Source organism: Polyodon spathula, chromosome 4 (genome assembly GCF_017654505.1).
Source record: "Polyodon spathula isolate WHYD16114869_AA chromosome 4, ASM1765450v1, whole genome shotgun sequence".
NCBI classification, from domain to species: Eukaryota; Metazoa; Chordata; class Actinopteri; order Acipenseriformes; family Polyodontidae; genus Polyodon; species Polyodon spathula.
The window spans coordinates 30,510,301-30,537,773 of NC_054537.1; the positions used below are offsets into that span (position 1 = coordinate 30,510,301).

At 37.5% G+C, this 27,473-nt stretch overlaps 3 protein-coding genes across 10 annotated transcripts in view; 1 reads left to right on the plus strand and 2 right to left on the minus strand.

Annotated features, from left to right (window-relative positions):
• The window catches only part of LOC121314405 (kelch-like protein 18), a 15,449-nt gene extending 12,122 nt beyond the window's left edge, over window positions 1–3,327 (minus strand). Inside the window, exon 1 of one of the 3 annotated variants that reach the window (XM_041247636.1) lies at window positions 3,072–3,327. In XM_041247636.1, coding sequence (XP_041103570.1) covers window positions 3,072–3,209 — 138 coding nt within the window. In that variant the 5' untranslated portion in view covers window positions 3,210–3,327. Of the gene's footprint in view, window positions 1–2,178; window positions 2,266–3,071 lie in introns of those variants that run through there. The other 2 variants (XM_041247637.1, XM_041247638.1) reach the window with 2 other exon arrangements.
• Window positions 2,252–26,877, plus strand: kif9 (kinesin family member 9). 3 transcript variants are annotated; one of them, XM_041247632.1, is made up of 21 exons: window positions 2,252–2,332; window positions 6,140–6,241; window positions 6,866–7,028; window positions 7,712–7,818; window positions 8,499–8,723; window positions 8,952–9,035; window positions 9,194–9,286; window positions 9,665–9,812; window positions 11,710–11,774; window positions 12,218–12,295; window positions 14,459–14,527; window positions 15,060–15,164; window positions 16,532–16,587; window positions 17,008–17,098; window positions 17,365–17,507; window positions 17,828–18,019; window positions 18,281–18,489; window positions 18,819–18,998; window positions 21,370–21,485; window positions 21,770–21,874; window positions 24,408–26,877. In XM_041247632.1, exons 1-21 carry the CDS (start codon window positions 2,252–2,254, stop codon window positions 24,513–24,515), a joined length of 2,520 nt encoding a protein of 839 aa, XP_041103566.1. In that variant the 3' UTR covers window positions 24,516–26,877. The 3 variants fall into 3 exon arrangements, with proteins under 3 accessions (XP_041103566.1, XP_041103567.1, XP_041103568.1); XM_041247633.1 differs by lacking the exon at window positions 2,252–2,332 and adding an exon at window positions 4,360–4,493; XM_041247634.1 differs by lacking the exon at window positions 2,252–2,332 and adding an exon at window positions 5,179–5,261.
• The window catches only part of scrib (scribble planar cell polarity protein), a 137,569-nt gene continuing 135,168 nt past the window's right edge, over window positions 25,073–27,473 (minus strand). For all 4 annotated transcript variants that reach the window (XM_041247630.1, XM_041247631.1, XM_041247629.1 and 1 more), the window contains one exon: window positions 25,073–27,417. In XM_041247630.1, the coding sequence (XP_041103564.1) occupies window positions 27,278–27,417 (140 nt within the window). In that variant the 3' untranslated portion in view covers window positions 25,073–27,277. The remainder of the gene's footprint in view (window positions 27,418–27,473) is intronic.

Here is a 27,473-nt window from a genome sequence, read left to right on the forward strand (position 1 = left end):
AAACACGCGCTCTAGAATATGGATTAGCACTTCCACCTACAACCTTATATTACTGAGAAAAGTCAATAAATCAATAGGGACAGAAAAGAACTGGCTGTTTTCACAAACACTAATTATCAGTAAACCAACCTTCCTAAGATAACATGATGTAGCTCAAAAATGCTAATCAGTGTATGTGAAACAAGACCAGTATACTTATAGGGAAGATTTTGACAACAGCATTATTTTCTGAAAAGAATGTTTCACTTTGGCTTACAAAAAGTCACTGTAAACCTAGGCAGTATTGGCACATATACAGGACAAGCAATTGTATTGAAGCCAGGTTCTCTATGGGTGGTTTGTGATATTGGACTGACATACTGTACTATAGTAAAATGACTTGCTGCCAAAGGTATTCGTCAGTACAGTAAAGGTAGTTCACATTTAATTATTAAAAATAAATCAAATGTGTTAGTGCTCACCCTATAGAGCTGTTTTAACTGACCTACAGGTTTTGAAGCAGACAGGGCCATAGAGAACAAGGAGAAAATGAAAGAAAATTGAAGCCGAAGTTATTAGTAATGGATGAGAAATACCACACCCAGTTCCTGTAAATAACATGCCAGTCACAGAATCAGATTTTTTTTTTTTTTACTAGTTACTGTATCCATTTAAAATAGTTCAAAACTATCAGATATTTACAGTTTGTACTGTAATACTAGGCCTATATGATTATCCACCAGAGTATTAATGGTTTTACGTTTGTGATTAGGTTTAATGTGGAGAGGATTAAGGGTGGCAAGTGCAAGGAGAGAACAGAGGCCTAGAGTTAAGCATTGTTAAAGTGTACGAGGTGCTCGAGCAGAATCTAAACAACAGTGTCTCACCACCCTGATGAAAAAACAGAACCAACAGTTTAGCCCTCACTCTTGTTAATGTGCAATAATCAATTATAGAGGGGGTTGTTTCAAGACAGATTTTTTTTTTTAACTAATCTTTGTCTCTCCCTTGGATAAGGGAAACAGAGGTCTAAATTGTGCCTCTTAAAAATTCCTAAACCTGATGCTCACCTGGTAAAAGCACGGTCACATGGAGCAGGCTGTGAGTCATGTGAGCTTAGGTCAATCCTGGCTAGAAAAATGGCCTCTATAGCTGTTTTTACAAAAGGTTTCACAATGCCTGCTAAAGAAGGTAGGTATAGTGCGAGTACCTGTATGCAAGCTTGCACAAAGGGGCTACCCTGGATAAATACAGACTGGATGAAGACTTCCTCAGCTGTACAGAAACATTTTTATAGGAAACAGTGCATCCTTGAAAACTAGCTTCTGTGACAAAAGGATAGAGGCTACTAACATAATAAAGACTTGCCCACCCACCAACGCACACACACAGCCCTGCCAGTGGAATCAGCTCAAAAATCAGAATAACCCACCCTCAGCACTTTAGTGCTCTTAGTTAGGTTAAATGGAGAATTTAAGCATTGGCAACCAACACTGCTGTACTGAGAAATATAGATTTTGTACAGCAATTCCGACATACTACATTGGTGTCAGAAGTGGACGCAGGTGCCCCGACATGCACTCGTTAGCCTGGTGAGCAGGTCCGGGGCGGACCTGCCCCGGACTTGAGGCTGGCAGGAGAAAGTGTAGCGCGCACGGGGGCAAGGCGGTAGCAGGGCTGGTAGGTGATGTAATCACACATGAAGACATACGTAGGCTCGATATGTTCCTTGCAAAGGAGTCGGCTCTTTTGTACAGTGGTATCAGCGCTATGCTTTAGTGCTGAAGGTCCTGGTTTCGCACCCGCCCTCCGCCTGTGTGTGGATTGCCTCGCCCTGTATGTTGCGCCTACGTCTGTTAACCGAGATCGTTACAATGCATTCAAGCTAAAAGCAGGTTCTCTGTTGGCAGGTGCTCCTGTACCCAGAACGAAACAGAATGGTGTTTTTTTTATTATTATTATCATTTTGACTAAGGGACCTTAATTTAGATTTTAACATACAATATCCATGAAAGAATGGTAGTCATCACCCAGGAATGGTCAGGTATTGAGCCAGATTAACCATGTACTGACTGTGTTAGCTGTTGTTTCTGTCCAATCTCTGTAAAGTACATTACATAAAGGTAGACAGATTTGATGAAGAAACAGTAGTGTGGTCGAGCCTGAAAACGAACAGACAAGCTAAGTCACATGACTCACATCTCCAACTGTTTGATTCATCCTGATGCAATGAAATGAGCATCAGGAACTTCTTCTAAGAAGGCTGAAACGGATGACGAAGACGACAGCAACCGTGCAAGGGCTACTACTGTGTGGACCCAAACACAAACGAAGCCACCGACACCTAAATAAAGTAAAGCATTATGATCGACTTCTAGAAGTTTGGCAAATGCATGACCTATTATATAGATGTTACTAGAAGTTCAGAACACAAATACAATGTGAATAAGTATATGCGCTAATTATAATATATATATATATATAATATATATATATATTAGATTATATATATATTATATATATATATATTGGGCCACCAAGGCACCCTCAGATTAGGACTACAGCACTTAGAAAAGAAATCAACTGCTAATACACTACAGTAAAACAGTGCTAGTAAGATATTGTTGAGAAACACAGACACAAAGAGAAAATGTATATCAGACTGTTGTATTGTAGTACTGAGCAAATCTCTTGATACCGTATCATGAAATTCTTAATCTCACTAAAGCCTTGGGCATGCTGGGTTTTTGTGTTACTTATCATTTACTGGTGAAGGGCAGAATTGTATTTACCTGTATTAAATTAATTATACAGTTTGCCGATTAAATATATTTTTTACAGCACCCGTACATACACTTATTATGGTCGATCAACAGTAACTAGATACACAGGCCCACATATTATTGTCAAACTACCGCTGGGAATATATTTATGTTCTTAAATGACATTCATAATTTTAAAATAATTTGATATTATTCATAAGCTCAAGATATAATAACACAATATGAACAGTTTCCCATCGTTACAGAACCACCGTCACGGTTTTTGATCATTAAAACTTGTATAAACTGTTTATCTCGCTCAGTTTGTACCTTCAGGGTAACGTCACAGAGTTTGCCCTGTCTGCGGATCTCCTCCATAACCTTGTAGCCGCGGTCTGGCAGGTCGCTGACCGTGAAATGCATCAAATCCTCCAGCTCCTCAAGCAACAGATCGTCCACCATCTTCATTATAAAAAAAAAAAAAAAAAAAAAATGAACTGGTACATAAAAACGCGGAACAAAGTACAATGAGCCACTCCTCTTGCCGTACGACAACCTTCCTGCGTGTTTTCTATGCTTAGGTCTTCGTTCGGTCAGCGCGTTGTACGCGTGATGAAAAACAATCCAGGGGAACAGGAAGACGGTTTTCTTACCTGCTGCTAACTACAGCAAATATTCTATAGGGTTTCAATAGAGTATATTGCTCAGAATACTGTAGTATGGGGAGGGATAGCAATGTATTGTTTGGTGGTGGCATTATCGCACCCTCAAAGACATCAGATAATATTGTGAAATAATATATTACTTTATGTTGTTGTGTTCCTTCTTTAGTCAAAAACACTATTCAAGGGAATGAAACCAAAACGTACAAGTGCAATAAACCCAAAATGCTGAAGAAAAAAAAAAGAAACACATTTAAAGAATGACCGTAACCCAATCTTCTATTTGCCAATGTGTGGTTGCAACACTGAAACGTAGGTGTTTCTTTCTGTGTAAAGTTAAGGCTGAAAGACAAGAGTCGTTAGCACAGGTACGATTCTTACTGCTCTTGAACTTAGTTCAATACACTCTTAACTTTGAAAAAGTCTGCAAATGCAACCCCAATTCACAAAACTGCACAGACTGATTTAGGGAATGTTATTTTAAGGATTATTTTTTATAACCCCACTTAGATGATTTAAACCCTGTTTTTCAGTTAATTAAACCTATTTTTTAAAAAGCACTGTTGAAATTAAGAGAATATTTATGAACACAATTCTTCAATGAGGCTTTATAAAGTTCAATGAATAAGCCCCAGTGTACAGAAGAGCAGGCCTTATCTGAATAGGGCCCTCCTGTTTCGATTAATTGAATTCAATTTACTTGTGCACACAGAAATGGCTTCCTTTCCTCCTGCTATATTAATGCATGACTAAGTATAACAACTGCTCTTTAGTGTGTAGTTTAAATCTTAACCAAACAAGTTGACACTAAACACTGTATTGCTCATTCAACCAATTATCTATTTCTGCTAGTTTGTGGCAGTCTTGCCGTAGAAGTTTGACGTCCCTGTTCTGTAGTACGGAAGTGAGGCAATATTATTTTCTCAGGGAGGTGAAGTTTGGTTTCTATGGGGATGGTAGGTAAACAGTCTAAGCACTGTTGCTTGTCTAAACGAAAACTTTACAGACTGTAATACAATAAGGAATCTAATCGACCGCTCATTAAAAATAAGTTACTGTTTTAAATAATTTAACCCTTTCAAAAACTGCGGTAAGTGTGTTCATTTGAAGTTGTTAGCGTTTTAGCATTTGAAAACTGTAAGAAACTATACCGCACGCAAAAGTAAGAACCTAGCAATCGTCAGTCGGAATTCAGAAGCGGGGATGGGGGATTTCAAAAAACAAACAAACAGATAAAATAGATCTGCAGTGTCAGAGAATAATGGTTTAACTGTATTTGTCGAAATTATAAATGTACATGCAATTATTAATTAACTATAGGGTACAATTTAGCAGACAACCGAAAAAAAACCCCCAAAAACCCATAAAATATTATATTTTATCACGTTAAAACTGCGTTCCCAATTATTCTATTCTAATTATTCATAACAGTTGGTATTTTGAATATGTTCATTAGTCATATATAAATTACTTGCTATTCTGTGTAAACTTGATTATTATGTACTAATATACATAAGTATCAATATACAATTATTTATTTTTACATTGTGCTGGTTGGTATCAAACTAAGCACAGTAGTCGGTAGTGTCAGCACGATGTTCTTATTTATAAAAGCTTCTTATTTCATTACATTTTTATTATTATTATATAAAAAAAAATTAAAATAATGTTTTCACATGATATTAAAACGAGGAATATTTTTTACCAAGCTTATTCTTATTCTTTTTATTTTTTTTATCTTATTATATTTATTTGTTTATTTAACCAGGATATTTACCAGTTGAGAGGGAGGCCTCATTTACAAGGTGCTCCTAGAAAACAATAAATGACAAATACAATACATGCAACACAATAACAGGTGGGTGTTTAAAACTTAGACAGCAGCATACTGAGATCTAAGAATAGAGTAAGTAGGACATCCACCTGTTTTTTAATGTGCACTGGAGGTAAAGCATTGGCAATCATGGAACAAGGCAATTAATTAGTTCTGGTTTGATAATCATACGATACAATTATTCTTACAAGAACTGACAATGGAAAGAAGTAAGAAACATATTTTTGGAAGTGTGTTGTACTCAATAAGAAATTAACCAGCCTACAGTAACTTGAGTACTGGTGATTACTGAAGTCCTGATTTCGAATAGACACTTCTAAGCATAGACATAGTAGTGATATAGTACTCTATGTCTAGGTAATAGCTTGAGCTGCCTTTTCATGGTACTGAAACCAGTCATTTTATCTTGCCAGGTATATATATATTACTAAAATGCCTCATTTTAAAATGATGTATTTATCCCTAATGACTAGGTACCTGTACAAAAATATGGTTGTCAGACTTTTTACTGGAGAATTTTCAACTTACAATGTCATACCATTGTACGTGTTACCTAAATACTATGTCATGACTTGAATTGTAAGACTATCAAAGTGCAGTGACATAATTGCTTATAATAACTGTATAAATAACTTGTTTTCTAGCAGTGGGTTAAGTTATATCTTAGAAACCACATAATTGATCATACAGCAATAGCTAAAGTTAAAACTGTACTTTATTTTCTAGAGCAAATAAATACAAAATAAACACTGACAGATTAATCAGGTACAGTAGCTCCACTACCCCAGCAGGTGACATTATTGAACACTGATTATTATTTATTTATTTTAATCTAATGAGGGTCATTTGAAATATGTATTATGAATGCCTTGCTGATCGCTGTGTTTGTCCTTTTCCTGCAGCTGAAAATGAGTGCCAGAAGCAATGGGGTTAGTGTGTTTGTCCGCACTAGACCGTCTGCCAACTTTGCTCAAGATCTCATTGAGTGTTTACCAGACCAAAAGGTAAAAAAAATCAGGGCAGGCAAAGTTATACTGTATCCAAACTGAGAGAGAAAGGAAATAGTGGAGTTTTAATAGTGACCGAATGGTTCTTGAATGAAGAATAAGTGTGTTCTATAGTTGGTAAGAATACATACCCTCCCTGTCTCATTTCATTTTAGTTTTTTAACAAAGTAGTCCATTTCAAATGATCATTGGGTCATATTTTGCATCATACAAGTAGCCAATGTGGACCGTCACATGCATCAATTGTATCTTCACATTAGTATATCGTTAGACCGCCAAGTAAATATTACCTTGTTTAACGTTTATATACCTCTTTGTGAATTACTTTTTTTCACATTACTTTACAAACCATGCTTTTCCATGGTATACTACAGTAAACTTCTGAACAGGATCAAATAAAATTAGTGTTTTATAAAGTGGAATACTTGTTAAAAAATAGGGCCTGAATTAGATGGATTATGAACTTTAATTACGGTGGTATGCCATGTTACACAGTGAGACCTGATCCGAAATACTCTTCAGTCCCACTTGGCTTGAATCTGCAAATTTATTTGCAGATAAAAAAAAAAAACTGTTGAGCTATTTAATAATTTTTTTCCGTTATTCTGTACTGAATTTCAGACTATTAACATCCATATGAAAAAAGACACTCGGAGTGTGGTCAACAACCAGCAGTGTGATTGGGCGTTCAAGATGGATGGTGTTCTGCACAACGTGTCACAGAGTCATGTTTATGATATGACTGCAAAGAACGTAGTATTGAGGGCTCTGGACGGCTATAACGGTAACATAATTTTAACTTGATACAGAATAGCATAGGAATATTATCCCATATCCATAAGGAAGCCCAGATTTCAAAAGTTTGTAGTATTTGGCAATATCCAAATCAAAATAAATAATAATTTATGTTATGGTTCTTTTGATTTTGTGCTATATGTACTACTCAATCAGAAGGCGACATACCATATTGTAGTGTTACTATTGTTATACAGAAATAAATCACACACTGCCCCTCACAAGGTTTCTGTAATTGGCGCTTCTTGCCCGTTTAGGTATAGAATAGAAATATACTCTGAGCTTGGTCGCCAGCCTCTCTTTTGCATTTTCAGATATTCTGTAAACACTCAGGTTGCCTTGTGCAGATGGAGTGAAAAATCTGGATTAGGCACATGTGTATTTACTGTATCTATCTGACCCATCAGAAAAGAGATACTTAAGTCCATAGTGATACCAAACACCGGATCCTCCTTTTGTTGTTATCATAGTTTGACAACTGTATTCTATGGGAAAAATGACAGGAACGTTATTTAAGCAGTTGTAGCAACACGTGGGGACGTGTTACGCTATATGCTTCGGAACCCCGCTACTTACTCTTTAATAATCGTGTGAATTATTCTAAATAAGCAGGTCAATATACAGTACATCAGTCTGTGTACAAAAACATGTGTATGTGTGTGTTTTTCCTAGGTACAGTCATGTGTTACGGGCAGACTGGGGCTGGTAAAACCTACACAATGACTGGAGCTACAGAGAACTACAAGCAAAGAGGAATCATTCCAAGGGCTCTCCAACAGGTGCTAATTAAACACCTCCAAACATTTTGGCCTAGTTTCACAGACCTTGATACCTGGAAAAGACTGATCAGACTTTTCTACATTTTATTAGAAGTGTACAGTAGGAATATTAAGAGCACAACTCCTATGTTGAATGGTTTGGAAATTAGGAGTGTAGACAGCCCCTAATACAATAAAATGATTTGTATAATTATACATATAACCAGCAGTAACCTAACTTACCTAACTTTTATATTTACAGCCCAGCACCTCTGCTATCTTGGGCACGCTTTAATAAAAAAAAAAAGGGAGGGGTTCAAAATTATACTCATTCAGTCCAGATTGGTCCTGATCTACTGAACTTTGTTAACTGATATATAACTGCCATTGTACCGTATATACAAGCACAATCAATGTATTGTGTACTTTGAGAGTTCCGTTCAGCCCTAGAAAGAGCTTTCAGGTGAATACGTTAGGCAGCTACATCCTACAGTCAATCATATGTGTTAATGTAACTGTAAACAGGCCAAGCACAGTTTTCTTATAATTTTATGTACAGTTTGAGATGCAGAATTCCTGATGCAGGCTGTATTGTGACACTATTGTCTCAGTAAGCTAAATGGTCAGCAGAATCTTTGCTCTATACACTAAGCTAGGAGAGCTGTCCAAACATGATTTCAAATGCGTTTTTTTTTGTCCAGCTCTTTAGGGAGACAGAGGAGCGGTCTGAGCAAGCCTTCACAGTATGGATATCTTTCCTGGAAATCTACAATGAGACCCTATTTGACCTGCTCTCCACCTTGCCGGATGCTGACTCCAGGGACTCACAGATGACCATAGTTGACGATGGAAATGGGGTTCGTGTAAAGGGCCTCTCCGTCCATTTGACCAACAATGAGGAGGAAGCCTTGAATCTACTCTTTGAGGTGAATTATATAAAATAAAATAAAACATAATCACAGCTCATTAGCACTAATGATGCATGGTTGGGGTAATGCTGTCACTGCATGGTCCATAACCAGTTTAAACAGCAATGGGCATAATTTGGTAATGATCATGGTTGATGGTTGATACAGTATATTATTCACGGATTACGGTTACCTCTATCCCGATACAATACACTTGCATTACTTTTGTCATTGTTGTTTTTCCAGGGGGAAACAAACCGAATCATAGCATCCCACGCTTTGAATAAAAACTCCTCCCGATCACACTGTATTTTAACTGTCTACATAGAGGTAGGTGTGATGTGACATAACGGTGAATGTATAAAAAGCACCAAATACTGTACCACATATGAATAACACATATTGTGTGTTTACTGGAAATTGTATTCGTTTATTTAATTACATTTTTGTAATTACGTTTAATACCTCTGTATTTTATCTACCTCCAGTCACGCTCCCGAACATTGTCAGATGCCAAGTACGTCACCTCTAAACTGAACCTTGTGGACCTGGCAGGCTCTGAGCGGTTGGGAAAAACTGGGGTGAGTATGAGGATCTGGGACCTGGCTTGTTTGAGGGGTTAGAAGCAAATTTCTAGTTTGTTTTGTTTCATTCAAAAGATCTGATGGTCACAATCATGTCTGAAAACCCATTAATCATTGCTGTTCATACTTGTAAACAGACAAACAAGGCTAATTATTTATGCTGGTGGTGCAATCTTTTTTAATCATACTGAGTGTATGTATGTATGTGTGTGTATATATATATATATATATATATATATATATATATATATATATATATATATATATATATATATATATATATATATGATATTTTATTTTGTAATGCTTGTTTACTGATATTTTAAAGTGTACCTGTCTCTCTCTCTCTCTCTCTCTCTCTCACTGTCGTGTCAGTCTGAGGGCCAAGTCTTGAGAGAGGCCATGTACATCAACAAGTCATTGTCCTTCCTAGAGCAGGCCATCATAGCGCTAGGAGACCTCAGACGCGATCACATCCCCTTTCGGCAGAGCAAGCTAACCTATGCGCTCAAGGACTCTTTGGGTAAGATACAACTAAAGAAACCAGAAAACTAACCTCTCAGCAAGGGGGCTGTCTTTCTCAGTATTTGTATTCATTTTAAGATATTGAAAAAGATGCACACATCTACATTTCTTTTGTTTTGTTTCAGATTTTATGATTGAATGTATTTTTCGTTATGGGTTGTTCCTTGAGTAAGGCATGGTTCATTATTCCTGGTATAAGACTTACATAAGTAAATGCATTAAGTGGAAGTATATTACAGTGTTTAAAAAAAAAAAAGGACCTGATTTTATTTAGTTTTCCCCTAATCAGTGTGATCGTGCGGAATTAAACCTGTTTTCTTTAATTCAAATTTGTACCATAAATAAACCAGTAAAAAAATAAATAAATAAACCTGTGTAAGATGCAGGGTGAGCTGTATCTCAACTTTCCGGCTTAGCTCAATCCATTACATAAATATAACCCAACCCAATCAGATTTTTATATTCCATTTATTTAAAATAAATAAATAAATAAATAAATAATTCGAAACAGGTACACATTCCAATACATGCTTTAGACCAGGGGTCTCCAACGCTGGTCCTGGAGACCCCCAATCCTGGAGGTTTTATAGGTGTCTCACATCATCAGCAGCTAAAGGTCTGGAACACGTATTAATCTTGACTAATTAAGCCAATAATTGGTTCAATTAAGTAAGTGAGAGCTCCGTTGAAACGAAACCCAAGAGACCCTGTAGTTCTCTAGGACAAGGGTTGGAGACCCCTGCTCTAGACAATAAAATAACCCTTTTGTATAGAATAACAAATATTACCAATACAGAAATAAACATTTAAACTAGATAGATATGCAGAGACCCAAGTCCAAAGGCAAAAAGTCCAGTACTGTGCCTCTGCACATTCATAACTATGGCCCCTCATATGGATTGGAGCCAGGGCTAAATGGGACCACCAAACAGTAATTGGTGTATCTCTTCTATTAACTATACAGTAACACAATGTTATCAATTTTAGCGGCTTACCTACCACCTTTACTTCTGGAAAACAGAACGACTATTACCTTAGATTCCAGTTGGATTTTATATTACAGTACCACAGTGTGCCACATGGTGGCTAAGTATTGCAAAGAAAGAAAATGAAAGAATAATGTAATGTCAAACTCCCCCTTAGAAACCAATTTTAACAAGATTGCTGAAGTTCTCACAAATGCTTCCTGCTCCCTTCCAGTTTTATAGACTTGTTTCCACTGCCTTTTCCCAGGTATAGCTGAGCTGGACAGTGTGGGCGAGGTGTTGTTAAAAATGACTGCGTTTCAGTGTAATTTTGTCAGGTACAGTTGACCGAGGAAGTAGTAGTGCACAGTAAAGGTCATTGTGCGGCATTAAAAGGTCACATTATGTTGTTGTCTTTAATCTTGTGTTAATTTTTCAATTTTATCTCAACACTGAATAGCAGTGCAATTGATCCCCTGCTGCCACAGAATTTCCGTAGGTTTGTCGAACACTTTAAATGTGCCCAACAGCAGTTTTTGAATTTGGTTTTCCATCCATTTCTTCTGCGTCCCACGAAGCAACAACTTTGTTGGGTTTGTTTTGAACACAGCGTTTGTTTACAGCCGCCATTATTCAAACAGTTTGTCTCTTTAAACACACGCCTTTTGGTGATGTAATTCCACACAGCACAGGTTGACCTTTTTGGGTATAAGATACAAAACTGTACTATCCAAGTTGTAGCTACACCTCGCCCGGACTCGTCAAGCTCAGCTATCGTCAGGAAAGGCAGTAGAAACTAGGCATAGAGATGCAAGTGACAAGATGACATAGTGATTATTTAATAATAACATATATGAGAAGAACACTCACAGTACTGATTTATCTTTAAATTCGTGTCTTCATTTCCTTCACTGTGTACTTAACCTTCAGGTGGAAACTGCAACACAGTATTAGTGGCTAATATCTATGAGGAGGCTGCCCAGATAGAGGAAACTGTAAGTATATTTATATTGTATAGGGTCTAAATAAATGGTCTAAAGAAGAGATCTAAATACTGTCACTGTTAACTGTTTATTAGTCCCTCTAGTGCTTTCCCACAGAGGTGATTTATTGGATGTATAGTCCTCTAGTGTCCCACACTTGCTGTAAATAATGCTATTACAAAGTTGTTTCCAACTGTTGGAATTATAAACAGTCAAAAAAGTTGGTGGCACACCTAGTTTCCCATGTGTTATGTTTTAAAACGTTCAAAAAGTCTAACATCTTCACTGTTTTTGTTAAGGAATAAGAAAGAGGCCAAGACCTGAAACATAAGTGTGCATTAGACTGCAGCCTTGTACATGTCAGTAATAACTGGCCTAGGTTCACATTTTCCTAATGTTCTGCCTAACGATGTCTGTGTCCAATGTTAAGAGTGAGGGATCTTGTGCTTTTTCAGCTGTCCACTTTGCGATTTGCCACCCGGATGAAATGTGTGCAGACAGAACCAGCTGTGAATGAGCACATTGACCCTGTGGTGAGTACTTCACAGTCCTGGTATTATTACTCAAGTTTATGTATTTATTTAAATACATTTCAAAAAGTGTTTTGATGTCACTGGACAATTAATACTAGTAAAAAATCACAGCTTATTGTTGTGAAATGTGGCGTTTCAAGTTAACTGATATATCACAAGGTTAACACAAAAGGCAAGTTTGTCTAATTTTATATAGATACATTCAAATTTGTAAAAAAGTTATTCAAGAGTGAGAAAAATGGCACACTAAAAGCATCTAAGTTTGAGCTGGAGAGATATTTGGAGGAAACACATACAGATTCAAAAAGGCAGGAGCTTATGTCAATTCCTTCAGTCATCCCACCTATCAATCCACCAGAATACCAAATGGAAGACTGTGCACCTAAGTGGAAAGAAGTAGAGCAAACTGTGAAAAAAAGCAAGGGCATCATCATCTCCAGGGCCTAATGGAGTTCCATACAGAGTATAGAATAGTGCTTCTGGAGTTCTACGAATCATGTGGAAATTGATGAAAGTGGCAGGGGAAAAAACAGGTTGTACCCAGAGCATGATGCCGAGCAGGTGGAGTCTTTATACCAAAAGAAAAAGATTCTACAAGCATCAGTCAGATTTGCCCTATTTCTCTATTAAACGTAGAAGGCAAGATTTTCTTCAGCATTATTGCTCAGAAATTGTCACTCTACCTATTAAAGAACTGCTTCATTGACACATCAGTACAAAAAGCGGGCATTCGAGGTTTCCCAGGATGCGTAGAACACATCAGCGTAATCTGGAAACAAATTCAATCAGCTAAAAAGGAAAGGAAGGAGCTCCATGTGACATTCCTGGATTTGGCTAATGCATATGGTTAAGTGCCACATGAACTTCTTTGGGCAGCACTTGATTTTTTCAGTGTACTGATGACAGTAACAAATTTAGTGAAAGCCTGCTTTGGAGATTTGCAATTTTGTTTTTCAACTTCAGAATTCAGCATTACATAGAATAGGGTTGCCACATTTTCTACAGACCAAACCTGGACGTATTTCTCAGTCAACCTAGCTCTATCAAAACTGCCGTATACTGTAATGCAGTTTAACACAATACCACCAGATCTCGGTACAAATCAATAATCATGCAGTATACACACTATTGTGTGCTTGATATTTCTAGCAATCGAACTTGCAAGCCAGAAAAATAGTAGCTATATCATGGTAGGTTAGAGGCCAAGCTTACCTGAGACGAGTAGCTGTATTAAAACAATGTAATTTCTGAAGTGACAGTCCTGTCTGTGCTTTTTTTTTTTTTAAAACAATTTGAACTTGAAAAGCCTGTTTGTGACGGTCAGAATTATTTTACAGCCATAAACAGTATTAACAAACGCTATTAATAGACGTAAAAACTTCGGCACTATTTGTTGTGTGTCGGTAAAGAGGGACAAAATCAGTCAAAATGTACTCAAATTTGGTTTGGGTTTTTCAGTTTTTACTAATGGCTACTGTGTGGTTAAAGAAACGTGCTTGTAACCAGGAGGTACCCGGTCCTAGCTCAGCCACTAACTCATTGTGTTACCTTGAGCAAGTCACTTAACCTCCTTGTGCTCTGTCTTTCGGGTGAGACGCTGTTGTAAGTGACTCTGCAACTGATGCATAGTTCACACACCCTAGTCTCGTATGTTGTAAAGCGCTTTGTGATGGTGGTCCACTATGAAAGGTGCTATATAAAAATAGAGATTATTATTAAAGTGTAGTGAAAAGGAAGGTACAAACCCTCTGGAAAGTTTTCCTCAAATTTTAGCAGTGAACTTCAGCACATACAACCTTTGTCATTCATTCCTAGCCATTTTTCTCAAGTGGGATTCAATCCCAAAACTCCAGAACATTGCACAGCCATGTCACAATAGCTAAGCAAGTACCTAATAACATTCTCAGAAGTTGCTAAAAAAGAAACAGTTACTAAAAATGTAACCCACATTGGGTGCTATTAAAATTATCAAAACATTAGCTTATGTTAATATGGCCACCCTTAAAATGAAAAAATCTCTACTTTTGCCAGCCACATTCCACTATGATTTTCATTGTCTTTAGTGATGCTAATAAGGTGGTCATTAAATCGGCTTTGGTGGAAAACACCAGCAGAAATAACAGTCCAGTCGTTCACTATGTTCATTTTTATTTTGTTCTTCAGCTTCAGGTAAAGAAGCTTGAGATGGAGATTAGGCAACTGAAGGACGAACTGGCCATCCATGATTCACTGGTGAGGGATCAATCCACTAATACACTTTCAAATGACATCACTGGAGCTAGAACTGCTGTACAGGTGCCTCTGCCAAGCATTGACAATGCTGATATAGTGTTGATTAGCTGTTGGCACCCTCATAATAATGAAAACAAACTTAAACAAACACAAATGTTTTATAGCTTACTGTACTGTAAATGTGCATAAAAAGGGTCATATGTTAACAGTACAGTACCTACAACACCCGAATTAATGAAAATTCTAATTGTAAATTGGATTGGACTTACTTTCATTTTAATGACTTTCTGTACTACTGGTGAAAGAGATTTTAGACTGATTCAGCAGGTATACAGTATAATGTACACTATACTGCAAATGTGGGTTTCAGGTATCTGAATTGTTTCACAATGCAGGTACCTGGTTTGTAAATGTATTGTATAGCAAGTGATACAGTAGGTACTATGGAAGTGCTATGCAAGATAACAAAAGTCTGCTACATAAAGTATTTAAGTTTTTTTCTTCTTTTTTGTTTCGTTTTATTTAACTGCAGGCTAACCGCAGCCAAGTGTCATACGACACCATGAGCGATACCCAGATTGCTGATATTAACTTTCAGGTCCACAGGTACTTGGAGGGAACTACAGATGAGATTGAAGTAAGGACAATATTTACATCGTATTACTGGTGCACGGGCATCTAGATACAATCTGACAATTGTAACATTCTAAGCTAGATCATTTTCATCCAGCTGGGGTGAAACCCATTATGTTGACCTATTCTAACTCCACGGTTACGGTTACTGTATACCTAACTATGATGTCACTGAACCATGTTGCTATGTGTGGAATAAAATAAATTAATGAATGTTTGCAGGGCTTTAAATTGGCAACAAAAAGGACAAGGCCAAAATGACATTCAGTTCAGTACATTTGTAGAGGGCACCAAGGCCACTAAACTTAAGTCAAGGCCAAAGGATTCATATATAAAGCTAATTATTGACCCCAGAAAGAAAACTAGTTTAACTTAATAATACCAGTGGCGTAGCTAGGGGGTGGTTTTAGGGATTTGAAAGCTGGAGTTACCGTATTCTGCTGGTGTTAATACAGCGCCTCTGGTCTTCCAGGCATTTGAGTTTGATCAGATTGTTATCGGTCCTTGCGCTTTAGTTTAAAACATGATATGCCATAGTGCATTCAGAAATACTGACACAAGTGTTGTGTATGGAATTGATGTGACTTAACCATGAAAACCGCGGAATTACGTTACTATTTGGATGCAAACATTTCCTATTACAGGCGTCTCTCCAGTTGTTGTAGCTGAAAGAACACTGTGGCCATAATGGCTGTGAATAAACATACATTTTGAGGGTCGTTGCGGCAATTGATAAGGGTACCCACAGAAATTGCCGCATGGCTGGTGTTAATTTCAAGCCCTGTGTATGGCAGCATCTGACAGAGGTGACATTCTACCGAGGTCAAACTTAGGCTTCAAGCTATAGCTGGCAGTATTTATATGACTGCTTGGTATTTACTATTCAACCTCCAAATCTATGTTACATGGCACACCAACAAAGAAAATAAGGAGTCTTTTGTACTTTACCAGAATTTCTACATGAGCACCAGCATTGATGATGCAAAAAAAAAAAAAAAACACGACCTCTGACCTTCAAAAAAATAATATGTTATTTTGATAACATACTTGCGATACCATTTGAAAACTAAATAATACAGGAAATTTTTTTTTTTTTTTACATGAGACATTAAACCAAGAACCAATATAGGTAAACATAATGGCCAAGCAATGTCTACATCATACTACTGGTGCTGTGCAATGCACACCTCGTACATTTGCTATGGAGTAGGCAATTTACCTGCAAGTACCCCTCAGTGTAATTAATAAGTTATGTTTAATCTCAGTGGATCTGTTGTGCAAACTGTACATTTGTTTTGTGTCAATACTACAAAACAACGCAGTGTGGTTCTGGAGTTTTATTTATTTCTAGAGTTGTGTTTCTGATTTCAGATTGTTAACATCAGACAGATTCAGGAGGTGTTTGCCCAGTTCAAGGTAGTTTTACAGTAAGTACTGTACTACTGTTCTATAAAAATGCATTGACGTGCTCTTAGTGAATGTTGATACCTGGTTCTGAAAACCTGTGTTCTAATTCAAAAAGCATCAGATCTGGAATACCATGTTTAGAGGGAATTTCACCTATCCATAAAAAAAAAAAAAAAAAAAATGTTTAAATGCAGATTGGTTTAAAACCTGGCTGTAACTATCACTTGTGATGTATGAAAGCATGAAAAGCCTTAAACTATTGAAAATGTAGTGCTCAGCTTTTAGTCAATTGTATTAAAAGTAATCATTGTCCTGTTGATGTAAAACATGTCCTATTTTTAAAAAAATATGGGACAACATTTTCACCCTGTGTAGAATTTGCAATAAACAGAAAGGCAATGACAGGCCTGCAAAGTCTTTAGGAGTGTTTTTTTCTTCAGACAACAGGAGCAGGAGATTGAGGCCAAGATCCGTCAGAAGTACACTCTAATTGACAGGAGCGACAGTGCTGCCATTGCAGCGGCTGTGAAGGTGGGCATCTCACTGTTGCTTGACAATACTCTGGACCATCCGACAGCAGGGGAGGGGGTTTAGGAATAAGTGTTGTTTTGTAGGGCTAGAAGAGCCAGTGCAGTTAATGGTGATCCAGGAGAACCATATAATCTGAGGTGTGTATTTCTCTGACCTCAGCTTGTGTCATGCCTTGGTTGGACACAGCTGTGACCTAGCATGCTGAAACACGCCCTCCTCCAGGGTTTGCGTTGAGACCACCACGACTCCTTTCAAATGTGTTCCAGGCAGGACATCCAGTCGACATGGTTGGAGAAGTGGACGGGCAAGGGTTTGGGATCGGGGTCGCCCCTTCAGCGGGTAAACACGGTGTCTCCTCCATAGTATCTGCAAAGAAGGCAAAAATGAAGAAGGGCAAGGAAATTATCAGGTGAGAAATCCTAGCTTTTATGTCTTTAGTGATTTTACTTAGTTTCTCTTTGTATTATGAAATGATTGGTTTCTCATATTGTGTGCGTGTCTATATATATATATATATATATAAGGTTTGTGTACATAATCAGTCCTTGGAAACACCAAACATGAAATACTGTAAAAAAAATTGCTCAAATGCTAAGTGGAAACCTCTGTTTGGCCAAATAGACTCAAAACATTACAGGAGTAATAACAGTAATGTTGTATGTCAAAACCAGATACCATAAAACAAATCTCTTGAAAGTGACTTGAGCTGCTGTTGTGGTCTCTCTACAGCCCTGGTAGGAAGGATGGGCTGGTGAGCCCAGGAGATGGGAAGGAAGTTGAGATGGGCTCTCTGTCGAAGATGTACCAGCTTGTCTCCTCAATGAAGGACCTGGAAAGCAAGGAGCAGAAGGAGCATGACGTGCGCAGCATTGAGTCTCATCGCTCAGAGTCGGCATGCAAGGACGACCACAGCCGCCCCAAGTAAAAAACACAAATACACCAATTCTTGCCATATTCTATGAAAAAATATCATTCAACTCAAAAACATTCAAAACAGTCACTATTCTCAGTATAAACAAGTCATGGTGCATAAGAAACAAGCTGATAGCAGAGGCTTCCCACGAAACATATTTAGACAGACCAAAGCCTAGTTGTGCGACAGCAGTGTCCTGTGAAGCTGTAAAATTACCATGTGCCTGCCCAGTGGCAGATCTCAATTTGTGTTTTTTTCATATTCTGCAGTTCCCCTCCGCCCAAGTCAGAAGCCTTCGAGGATTTCAAATTGGAGCGTGGGAGTGAGATAAACCGCATCCTGAAGGAGAACAAGTCGATTCTCCTGGAGAAGAGGAAGAAAGTCAAAGAGCTCATGGACATCATCAACTACACCAAGGAGGAGATTGACAGCACCAAGCAGGCCTTGCTGGCCAAGAAACAAGACCGGCAGCTGCAGGGTAAGTCAGTCTCTGGGACCACTCACAAACTGAACGTGGGGACATGCATTGTAACAATGCTCTATCTGTTTTATAATAGCCAGAAATTCCAGGTCACACTTACTACCATATCATTCTGCCAATAGTGGCATGTGCTTATGTAATCGTAGTGAGCTTAAATATGAGATAAGCACATGGGGTTTATGTATAAAAACAAAATAACTGCATTTTACTTCTATTTGTGCATTTATACTGTAAAGTGAATGAACATATCTTGTGTGGGGCTGTTGGAAAACAGCAGAGGGGAGCAGTCTTGGGATTGCCCTGCTGATATCCTGATCCCTCTGCAGGAGAGTACGTTAACGAGGATGGAGAGACTGTGATCGATGAGGAGGAGTTTGATCTCATCATGAAGCTGAAAGAGTTGAAAGCCAGCTATCGCTCCAACTATGATGAGCTGCGCAACACCAAGGCTGAGGACCAGTACTGCCAGCGCTTGGTGGAACAGTGCAGGAGCAGGCTTCTGACAGGTATTATCATTATTAAGCATCCCTGTTAGGGGAGGTTGTATGGATTTGCAAGCGTACAGCTGCACCTAGTAATGCTAATATGTCATAAACCATTTTGGCATTCAACTTCATATTTTCAGTGTCATGGGAGGCAAAATATAACAGCAGGGCTCTCAATTGGCAACAAAAAGGACAAAATTACATTCAGTTCACTACATTTGTAGAGGGCACCAAGGCCACTAAACTTAAGTCAGGGCCAAAGTGTAGGATGTTGTGTAATTTTGCTTATGATTCAGATATAAAGCTAATTATTGGTCACAAAGAAACAACACAGTTTAACTTAATGGTTTATTTATTCAGAAAATGCTGTCTATTCAGAAAATGCTGTTTTTTTTTGTCAACCAGTAGCCTAGATTCAAACCCGTTCCCTGTGCTGAAGCCAGACATGGGCTGTTATAGCAAATCCACAGGACCATTTTTGTTCAACAGTAGTAAGTCTCCATGGAAATCTGCAGTAAAATTTCCTAAAATCTGCAGAGAAATATATTTTCTGCAGCAACAACTTTAATTAAAAATAGTGTTAATGAGTTAAATCAGAACACTCACAAAATTACTTTGGTAAGTAAAGTTGACATTTAAAATCACTGTTTCACCTAACACAATAATCACATTCTGCATATTTATTCCTTCAAATGCGCTGCCTGCGTCTCCTAACACGGGTTTAACTTCTCCAGTTTCTTAGATGGTCAGTGAGGCAGCCATGCAGAATGTCACTCAACCGAAACAAAGCTGCTCACTGCATTATAATGCACACTGGTGTCTGCATTACTTAATGTGTTTAACTTTTTACACCACATTTTTTAAAATATGAACCTAGTGTTTTTTTGGTCACATGCTGCCCCTTCGTTGTCAAGATTAATCGCAAGCGATCTCTAGACCGATTTTCAGTTCTGCAGTTCAGGGCTTTATAGGAATGATCGCCGTGGCCAAAGACACAGAGATTTTGAGATTTTAAAGAAACATAATTTAATGAAATTGATTGATCTTCAGGAGGTGATTCACCCCTAGCATTGCATAATACAAATCTTACTGCATGATCATGTGATCTTCTTTAGCCAATCACAGCATTTAATTACCCAAGCCATTTTATAATTGTACTTATCTGCATATGTAATGATTATAAATCAATAACACAGGATTACACTGCATTCTATTTCTATAACAATAGAAAATTATTGATATCATGATGCATCAAAGGAACATTTAAGAAATTAAACACAGCAAGACAATAAGGAGGGATTCACATGCAGAAGAAACTATTAATATTGCTTATGCTCAGGTAAAATGAATTTTACATGCATGCTGTAAATGTAAAAAGGTACCATGGATTAGAAGATGAGATTTAGGATCATGTGTAGGGAGGGCTGTGCAGTGCATTTTTGGATTTTAAATTTGATTTTGATTTTAGATTCTTGTAATTTCATTAAATTCATTTTTTCTGAGATGGCATTATTATTATGAACGGTAGAAATCCACGTGCTTGAAAGGGTCGTGTTCTTTGTTTGTCGTTTTCCCCGCTGATGCGATTTAACCACACAAATCACCTAGTCGTGTTGTTGTTTGTATCCAAACACCTTCAAATACAGACGTATACTAGTTGCTGTAGCGGAAAGGGCTCTGTGGCCATAATGGCCATGAAGAGACATACCTTTTGAGGGGCATTGCAGCAGTTGCCGCATGTTAATTTCAAGCCCTGCAACAATACCGTTCACTTTGACCTGTGAACTAAGATGGCTCACATTTTAGGGCCATGTGATTTTTTTTGGTTTCCCGATGATAAAGTTCTTTGAGATATCGCCTTCATTCTTGGTACACGGCTGTATTCAGTTACTCCTTGGGTTAAATTCAATTTGATATACCCTCTACTGACATTTATTTGGAAAGCTGCTGCCTCCACTGTCAAAAGCCGGTATCTCTGGTAGTGCCTTCATTTTTTCAGGGTTATATAAGGCCTGTATGCTAGGTGTATGCCATAATGTGGCTGCCATATTGTGGTCATCTAACCTTTTGATTTTTCAGTGCTCCAGAAGTAATTTCAAGGTCAACGACTCAACCTGCCGTTGGATAGCTCATTTTTGTGCTACTGAAAGTTGCCAACTAATGCCTTCATGCCCATATAACTGTATTATTATGTGTCTTAAATATTGATGTTTGAAGAACTACAATAGGAATCCCAAACATTTAAAAAATATATTTTGTTAATACAATATTCAGTTAGACATTTCACATTTATGAACCTGCATTCCTGATGTGTTCACAAGTGCATGCTTTTCATTTGTGCTATTGAGATTATTTTAATCAAAGCAGTGCTTATTGCTGGTTGTATCTGTAGAATTTGAAAGCTGGTACAACGAATCATACCTGATTCCAGAAGAGGTGCAGAATGCGCTGAGAGACAGAGGGTCAATCAGACCAGGAATGATGCCCCTCAACAGAGTCTTGGCCTTAGTAAGTGCTTCTTTTGAATCTCATTTGCCCCGGCAAGCGGGCTATACAGTAGTAGTGGTGGTGCAGTTTTAAATGCATGAAATGTAAATTGTGATAATAAGTTTGTAGTGAGTGTCAGATTCTGGGGATTGTAAGAGAGGAAATACATATTAGCACAATAGTTGAGTTAATGACACTCAACAGACATAATTTTGACAAAGCAGGCTGTTAAATCTTTGCGTTCCATACTCCATCCCGTTTCCACAGTTTTAACCCTTTTCTACTTTGTCCACATGTACAAACAGGAGGAGGATGAGCAGGAGAGATTTGAGCGGCTTCACCAGGAGTTACTGAGCAGCAGCCCAGGCTCCATCTCCTTCTACAACGCACACATGAGGACTCAGCAGCGGGTGGGTTATTACAGGCATGCACTGCCCAACCACTTTATTAGCATCTGTCTAGTCACCATGAATTAGAGATGCAAATAAGGTTGATCACATTATGCAATATGTGATCCCTGCAGTATGCTTAAGTAAACCTTTAGAATTCACCCAACAGTGCTGCACTTGCACTTGATGGCTTATTTCAACAATGCCAGAATTATGTACAAAGGGGTTGAGGAGTACCTCAATCCACATTTAGAATGAGTCATTCCTAGACCTATCTCTCTGCACTTATTATGTGAAATGATAATGACTCAATGGGTTAACCTCCCTTGAAACACACCCCAGTACCTTTTGGAAGGTGCCATGTTACGTATCAACAAACACTGAATTGTTGGTGCTTCCTTAAAATATTGTTTTTAATACTGGGAAAACATTAACGCTCAAGGGTTGTTTCTGAATATGGCTCCAAGAAGAATCCTTGTGTACAGTTTATCCATTTTCAACTTTAAAAAACAAATCAACATTTGCAAGGTAAAACTAAGTCGAGCAGACAAACGTTTCCACTAGAACCTTCTCATCGGTGTACAGTTAACCTACAGATACAATAGCAAGTGGTTCCACATTTTAAGTCTCCAGGGGTCACATGGCCTGTTGGGTGCATTACAAGGACACACTGATTAAGGCCAAGTGGACCCAATAGAGAAAAGTTAAAATCTTAAGTATAGGCAATTAACAGCTTCTATATTAACCTACAGGTTTGAAAGACTACACCAACTTACATGACAGTTCCCTTTGCATACTATACTAGTAATGGATTTATGAAGGTTACATCACTGCTTAATATAAACAAGAACATTTACAAGAGAGGCCATTTGATCCCCAGTGCTCACCTGGGTCCCAGTAGTTGGTTGATCTAAATGCTTCGTCATAGTAATACATTTTTAAAGGATTCCATTGATTCAGTGTCAACAACATGGGCTAGGTAACCTTTTCCGTATTAACACCACTCTGTGTAAAGAAATGTTACCTACCATCTGTCCAAAGTCTGTCTCCCACCTTATTTCTATCTGTCCTCTGCTCCCGAATGCTGTGTCCTAATTAGCTGTAACCTTAGTGATGCTAAGCAGTTTGTGGTTTTTGTTTTCACTAGGGATGGACAACGATATGTAAACTGTATATCGATATCATGCACGTATTTGGATATCGTTAATATCCAAGTATTCCAAAACACAGAAATATAATAACACAATTGCAATAACAAGCATATACAGACATTAACTGATATTAATAGAACAAATTATTGAAACAGAATTGAGAAATGTTGACAAATTCAATAGGAATGAACTACTTGATTATAAGAAAAGAGAATAGAGGGTTATGAGAGTACCATAATTACATATTCTAAATTATTACCCAACATTTCAAAAATAATTTGGAAGCATTTACGTATACTTCATAATTCAGAAAAAAATTTAAAAAATATTTCTGAAAGCACCGATTGTAGCTTTTAGAAGGGATGCAAATTTAGCTGACATTTTAGTCCACAGTAAAAAAAAAAAAAAAAGGGGGTCATATATACATTAAGAGGCACTGCAACCTGTGAAAGCACTTGTAAAGTGTGCAACTATATTGGTAAAGATAATTCAAATCGCAAATAAAGAAAATATTCAGTCTTAAGAAATCCATCATGTAAGGATAGCAACCTTGTATATGGTATAGTTTGCACAAAATGTAATAAATATGTAGAAGAGACAGGTACATCATTATATAAAAATACAGAACCACTTATCATAGATAAGAAATAAAAAAGAAAATTAACCAATAGTTAAGCACTTTACAAGGAACAGACACACCATTGATGGCCTAATGTTTGTGGTGCCCAGAGTTTAAATAGAAAGGAACAGTAAATAGTTACATCATTAGCTCCATAGTGAATGACATCACAAAGACATTAGATTTAAAAGAGAAATAAATGTGTGATACCATGGCATCATATTATATTAGACACACACACTTTAGTGTTTTGTTGGTGTGAATTTATCTCTTGGAATATTTTTTAGCCAATAATCTTATCTCTTCGTGCACGGAAAATGAATTAAAACTGTTGATTTGTACAGTGCTGATGCTGAGCATAAAACTGTTTTAAAACCATTCAATACAGCAAAGGAAAAGATGTAAACAGGATTTCAAATAAACCGCTCGTTTGCCAGAAACATGACGTCACTTGGTGCAATGGTTAGCAATACTTTAGTGTGTGGTGTTTGTCTACGAGACTGATCATGATTGGTATGTATAGGGTTTGTTGTATATCAATAGAAAATAAACTTGATTATATTGCGCTTGTATTTTTAGCAGTCTCTGCGAGCGTACATGTTTGTTTGTTTTTTTATTCCACGATATTGCGATATGGAAATTTTTATTGCTATTGATATTGGTGCCCATCCCTAATTTTTTTTTTTTTTTTTTTTTTTTTTTACAATTTCAGGTGGGTGCACTCATTCAGGAGCTGGAGCTACAGTTGTAGTAATTCAGATTTTATGTTTATTTCCCCTTCCAGAAACACTACTTCAGAGCTATGTCTCAGGCCCAGCCACAGAGAAAGAGAGCCGGAGTCATCATCCCTCAAATGAAGAACAAACCCCCGTCTAGTCTCATCTCCTCCTAGGTGAAACCCAAATTGAGAGCAATCCCACCCCCCAAAATATAAATAAATGCATAAATAAATGGGGGTGGGGAATTGCAGTTCATGGTTACTTATTAAATGGTGGTGGTATTAACATCCCTTAAAATTACAAAATTGTATTATGAATACAAGATTATTTTACCGGACAAAAACTTTATTTCAAAGCCCTATATGTCTCACGTCCTCAAATGTGCACTGTCACAGCATCGCTTGCACCAACAGACAAATACTAAAATTAAAAGAGCAATCTGATGCAAATAAAATGGGATTTACTGTTGAGCAGAAGAGCCTTTGCCTTGGTGCTCCTTACATTTCAATTTTCAAATGTGATGGCTCCATTTACATACATTCTCCAGTTACTAAAAAGTAAGGAAGTAGCTTCAACATGTATTTATTTTTTTGTCTCTTCTGTTTTATGGTGTTTGCAATCATTCGGAGCAATACAGTGCCATGGATTCTCTTCAGTGTGTATGTGTGTGTGTGTTTGTGTGTGTGTGTGGGGGGGGGTTAGAAAAAACTAAAGCTGGACGCAAGATCAGTTTGTAAAATGAAAAGTAAACTTTATTATTCCTGAACCACAAAATAGACTTCTTTGGTTGTACAAATTCACTAGTTACAGTCTTGGATGATCAAACATCCCCCCTCCCCACTTTTGGAACTCCCCAACAAAAAAAAAAAAAAAAAAAAAAAAAAAAAAAAAGAAATAAAAATCTATGCAATGTCTCATGTAAAAATGTAGCGATTCCCAGTTGCCAGGAAAACCATAGAGTGTTACCTAACCCAAATCAACTCACAGATTAGATCCCAAACAAAACTGCATTTAGAGAAAAAAAAGTAAATAAAGATTTAAAAAAGTTAAAAGTTAAAATTAGTAAATCAAAATTAAAAGTTGGTGGTGTGTTTCTTGCTAGAACCATCTGCATTTGATAAACAGTAGGATTAATGATGAATTTCCTATTCCTCAAACCATATTAAAAAAATGATTAAAAATCTTGGGGACGACACCGACAATACAAGCTAATTTCCTGTCTACAGACAACCAGTCTACAAAAAGTATCCAGTAACTCTGCCAATGTTGAAGGCTGTTAGATTTCCACGGTGGTCAGCTCAGTTTTTCTTTCTTTCTTTAATATCTGTACATTATTCACACTAAACAGAGAAAAGTCTACGACTTGAAAACGTCTGCTACCTTCACTCGCCAATCAAAGTAAGAAATCAAGGGAATAATGTTTTGATTATAAAAAAAGTTTTGTTTTGTTTGTTTAAATACATTTCAAAAGTGGTCCTTGAATAAAAGGTACAATAGATAGGCAGGGTGTTTTGAAATACAGTTCTGCTTAAAATGCTTTAAAATTGTTTTCATTTTTAACAGCTTTGGTATACCCTGTGTATCTGTATATGAGTCTACTGTATGTCTGCAAAGTACATGTGTCTAAGAGACTGGTCTTACATTAAGCTCAATGCTCCCTGGTAGAATAGGAATGTATGACACAAACTGAAAATCCTTGCCCATTTTGAAACTATTCTCAACAGGGACAACTTCCCCAAAGTAGTAACAAGAGAGTTCTAATTTAGTCCACTTCCAAGTATAAATAGGCAGTTACAAGTGGGAAGTCCCCTATAGCAATGTGTGTGTGTGTGCCTAAAAGTAAACTGCAAACCAAAAACCCCAGCATGTACTGAAAGCCTGGAAATGCTGTACCCAAGCCTTTACACTAACAGTACAGTTTCTAAACTTTACAAAGGTTGAGGTCCCAAAAAAAAAAAAAAATCAGGTTTTAGGGAATGCAACCTTAGCACCTAAAGACTTCCTAAACACACTGATTTATATTACCTCCTGCAAATCTGCTTGGCCACATACTTAAAAAAAAAAAAAAAAAAAAAAAAAAAAAAAAAAAAAAAAAAAATATATCTATCTATCTATCTCATAATAATTATTATTACTGGGTCTATCTTGTGCATGGCACGTATTTAAAAATGTGTTTATTCTGGCTTTTAATTGTTAACAGCAGCTAGTTGTAGTACACCACCTTGGTTTATTGTGTCAAGCCCTTACTGTACTGTGTACCTACAATTCTGAACATTTGTACAAGAATCTAAAATACATTATCTAATAATAAATTACACTGAAAAATGCTAACCCTTTTCAATTAAAAACCAATAGGGTTACAATGTCAGATGATAGTAATTTTTAAAGAAACCTCAAGCGGTTAACACAGCAGGGTGCAAAGCAGTGAAGGTAGCAGAGAAATGACTTTCCCCTTATCGCAATAGGTAGTCTAAGCGACACTCGTATTTACACTCAAATTAACCCAGAAAGCTTCACACCTCCTTCCCAACCCCACTAATTTTACAACCAAATCAATGAGAATTATATTTATTTATTTTCCCCCAGAACTATCATTTTCTTCCACAAAGTGATTAAAAAAACAAAAACAAAACACTAGTTAAAACAAAAAACTGAACAAAAATTAGTTCTTGCGTAAAATAATTCAGCTTCTAAAACGCAAACTGAAAAGTTGTTTTGTGGCCTGGTATATACAAGCTAGCCCCCCTACACCTTCTAGCTATTAAAGTCTGCGGCCCAAGGTCCATGCGTTCATGGTAGGTCCCTCCCTGCAGAGGGCACTGTGTATCAGGGAAACAGTGCTTGCTGTGTATGTATGTGTGCCTGCATGTATGTATGCATGTGTGTGTGTGTGTGTGTGTGTGTGTGTGTGTGTTTACAGAGCTCTAGAGCTGCACTACGTGGGGACAGCTGTCTCCAGGCTCCGACGACCGTGCCGTAGTTTGCGCTTGTTGCTGTAGAGAGCCATTTCTTCCAGTGCTGTGGTGGTGGGTAGGGAGACATAGCCTTCAGCCTCCTCCTCCTCCCCACGGTGCGCTGTGAGAGATTGGAGAGAAGAACAGAAATGAGAAATCCATGGAGTGCAACTAAAA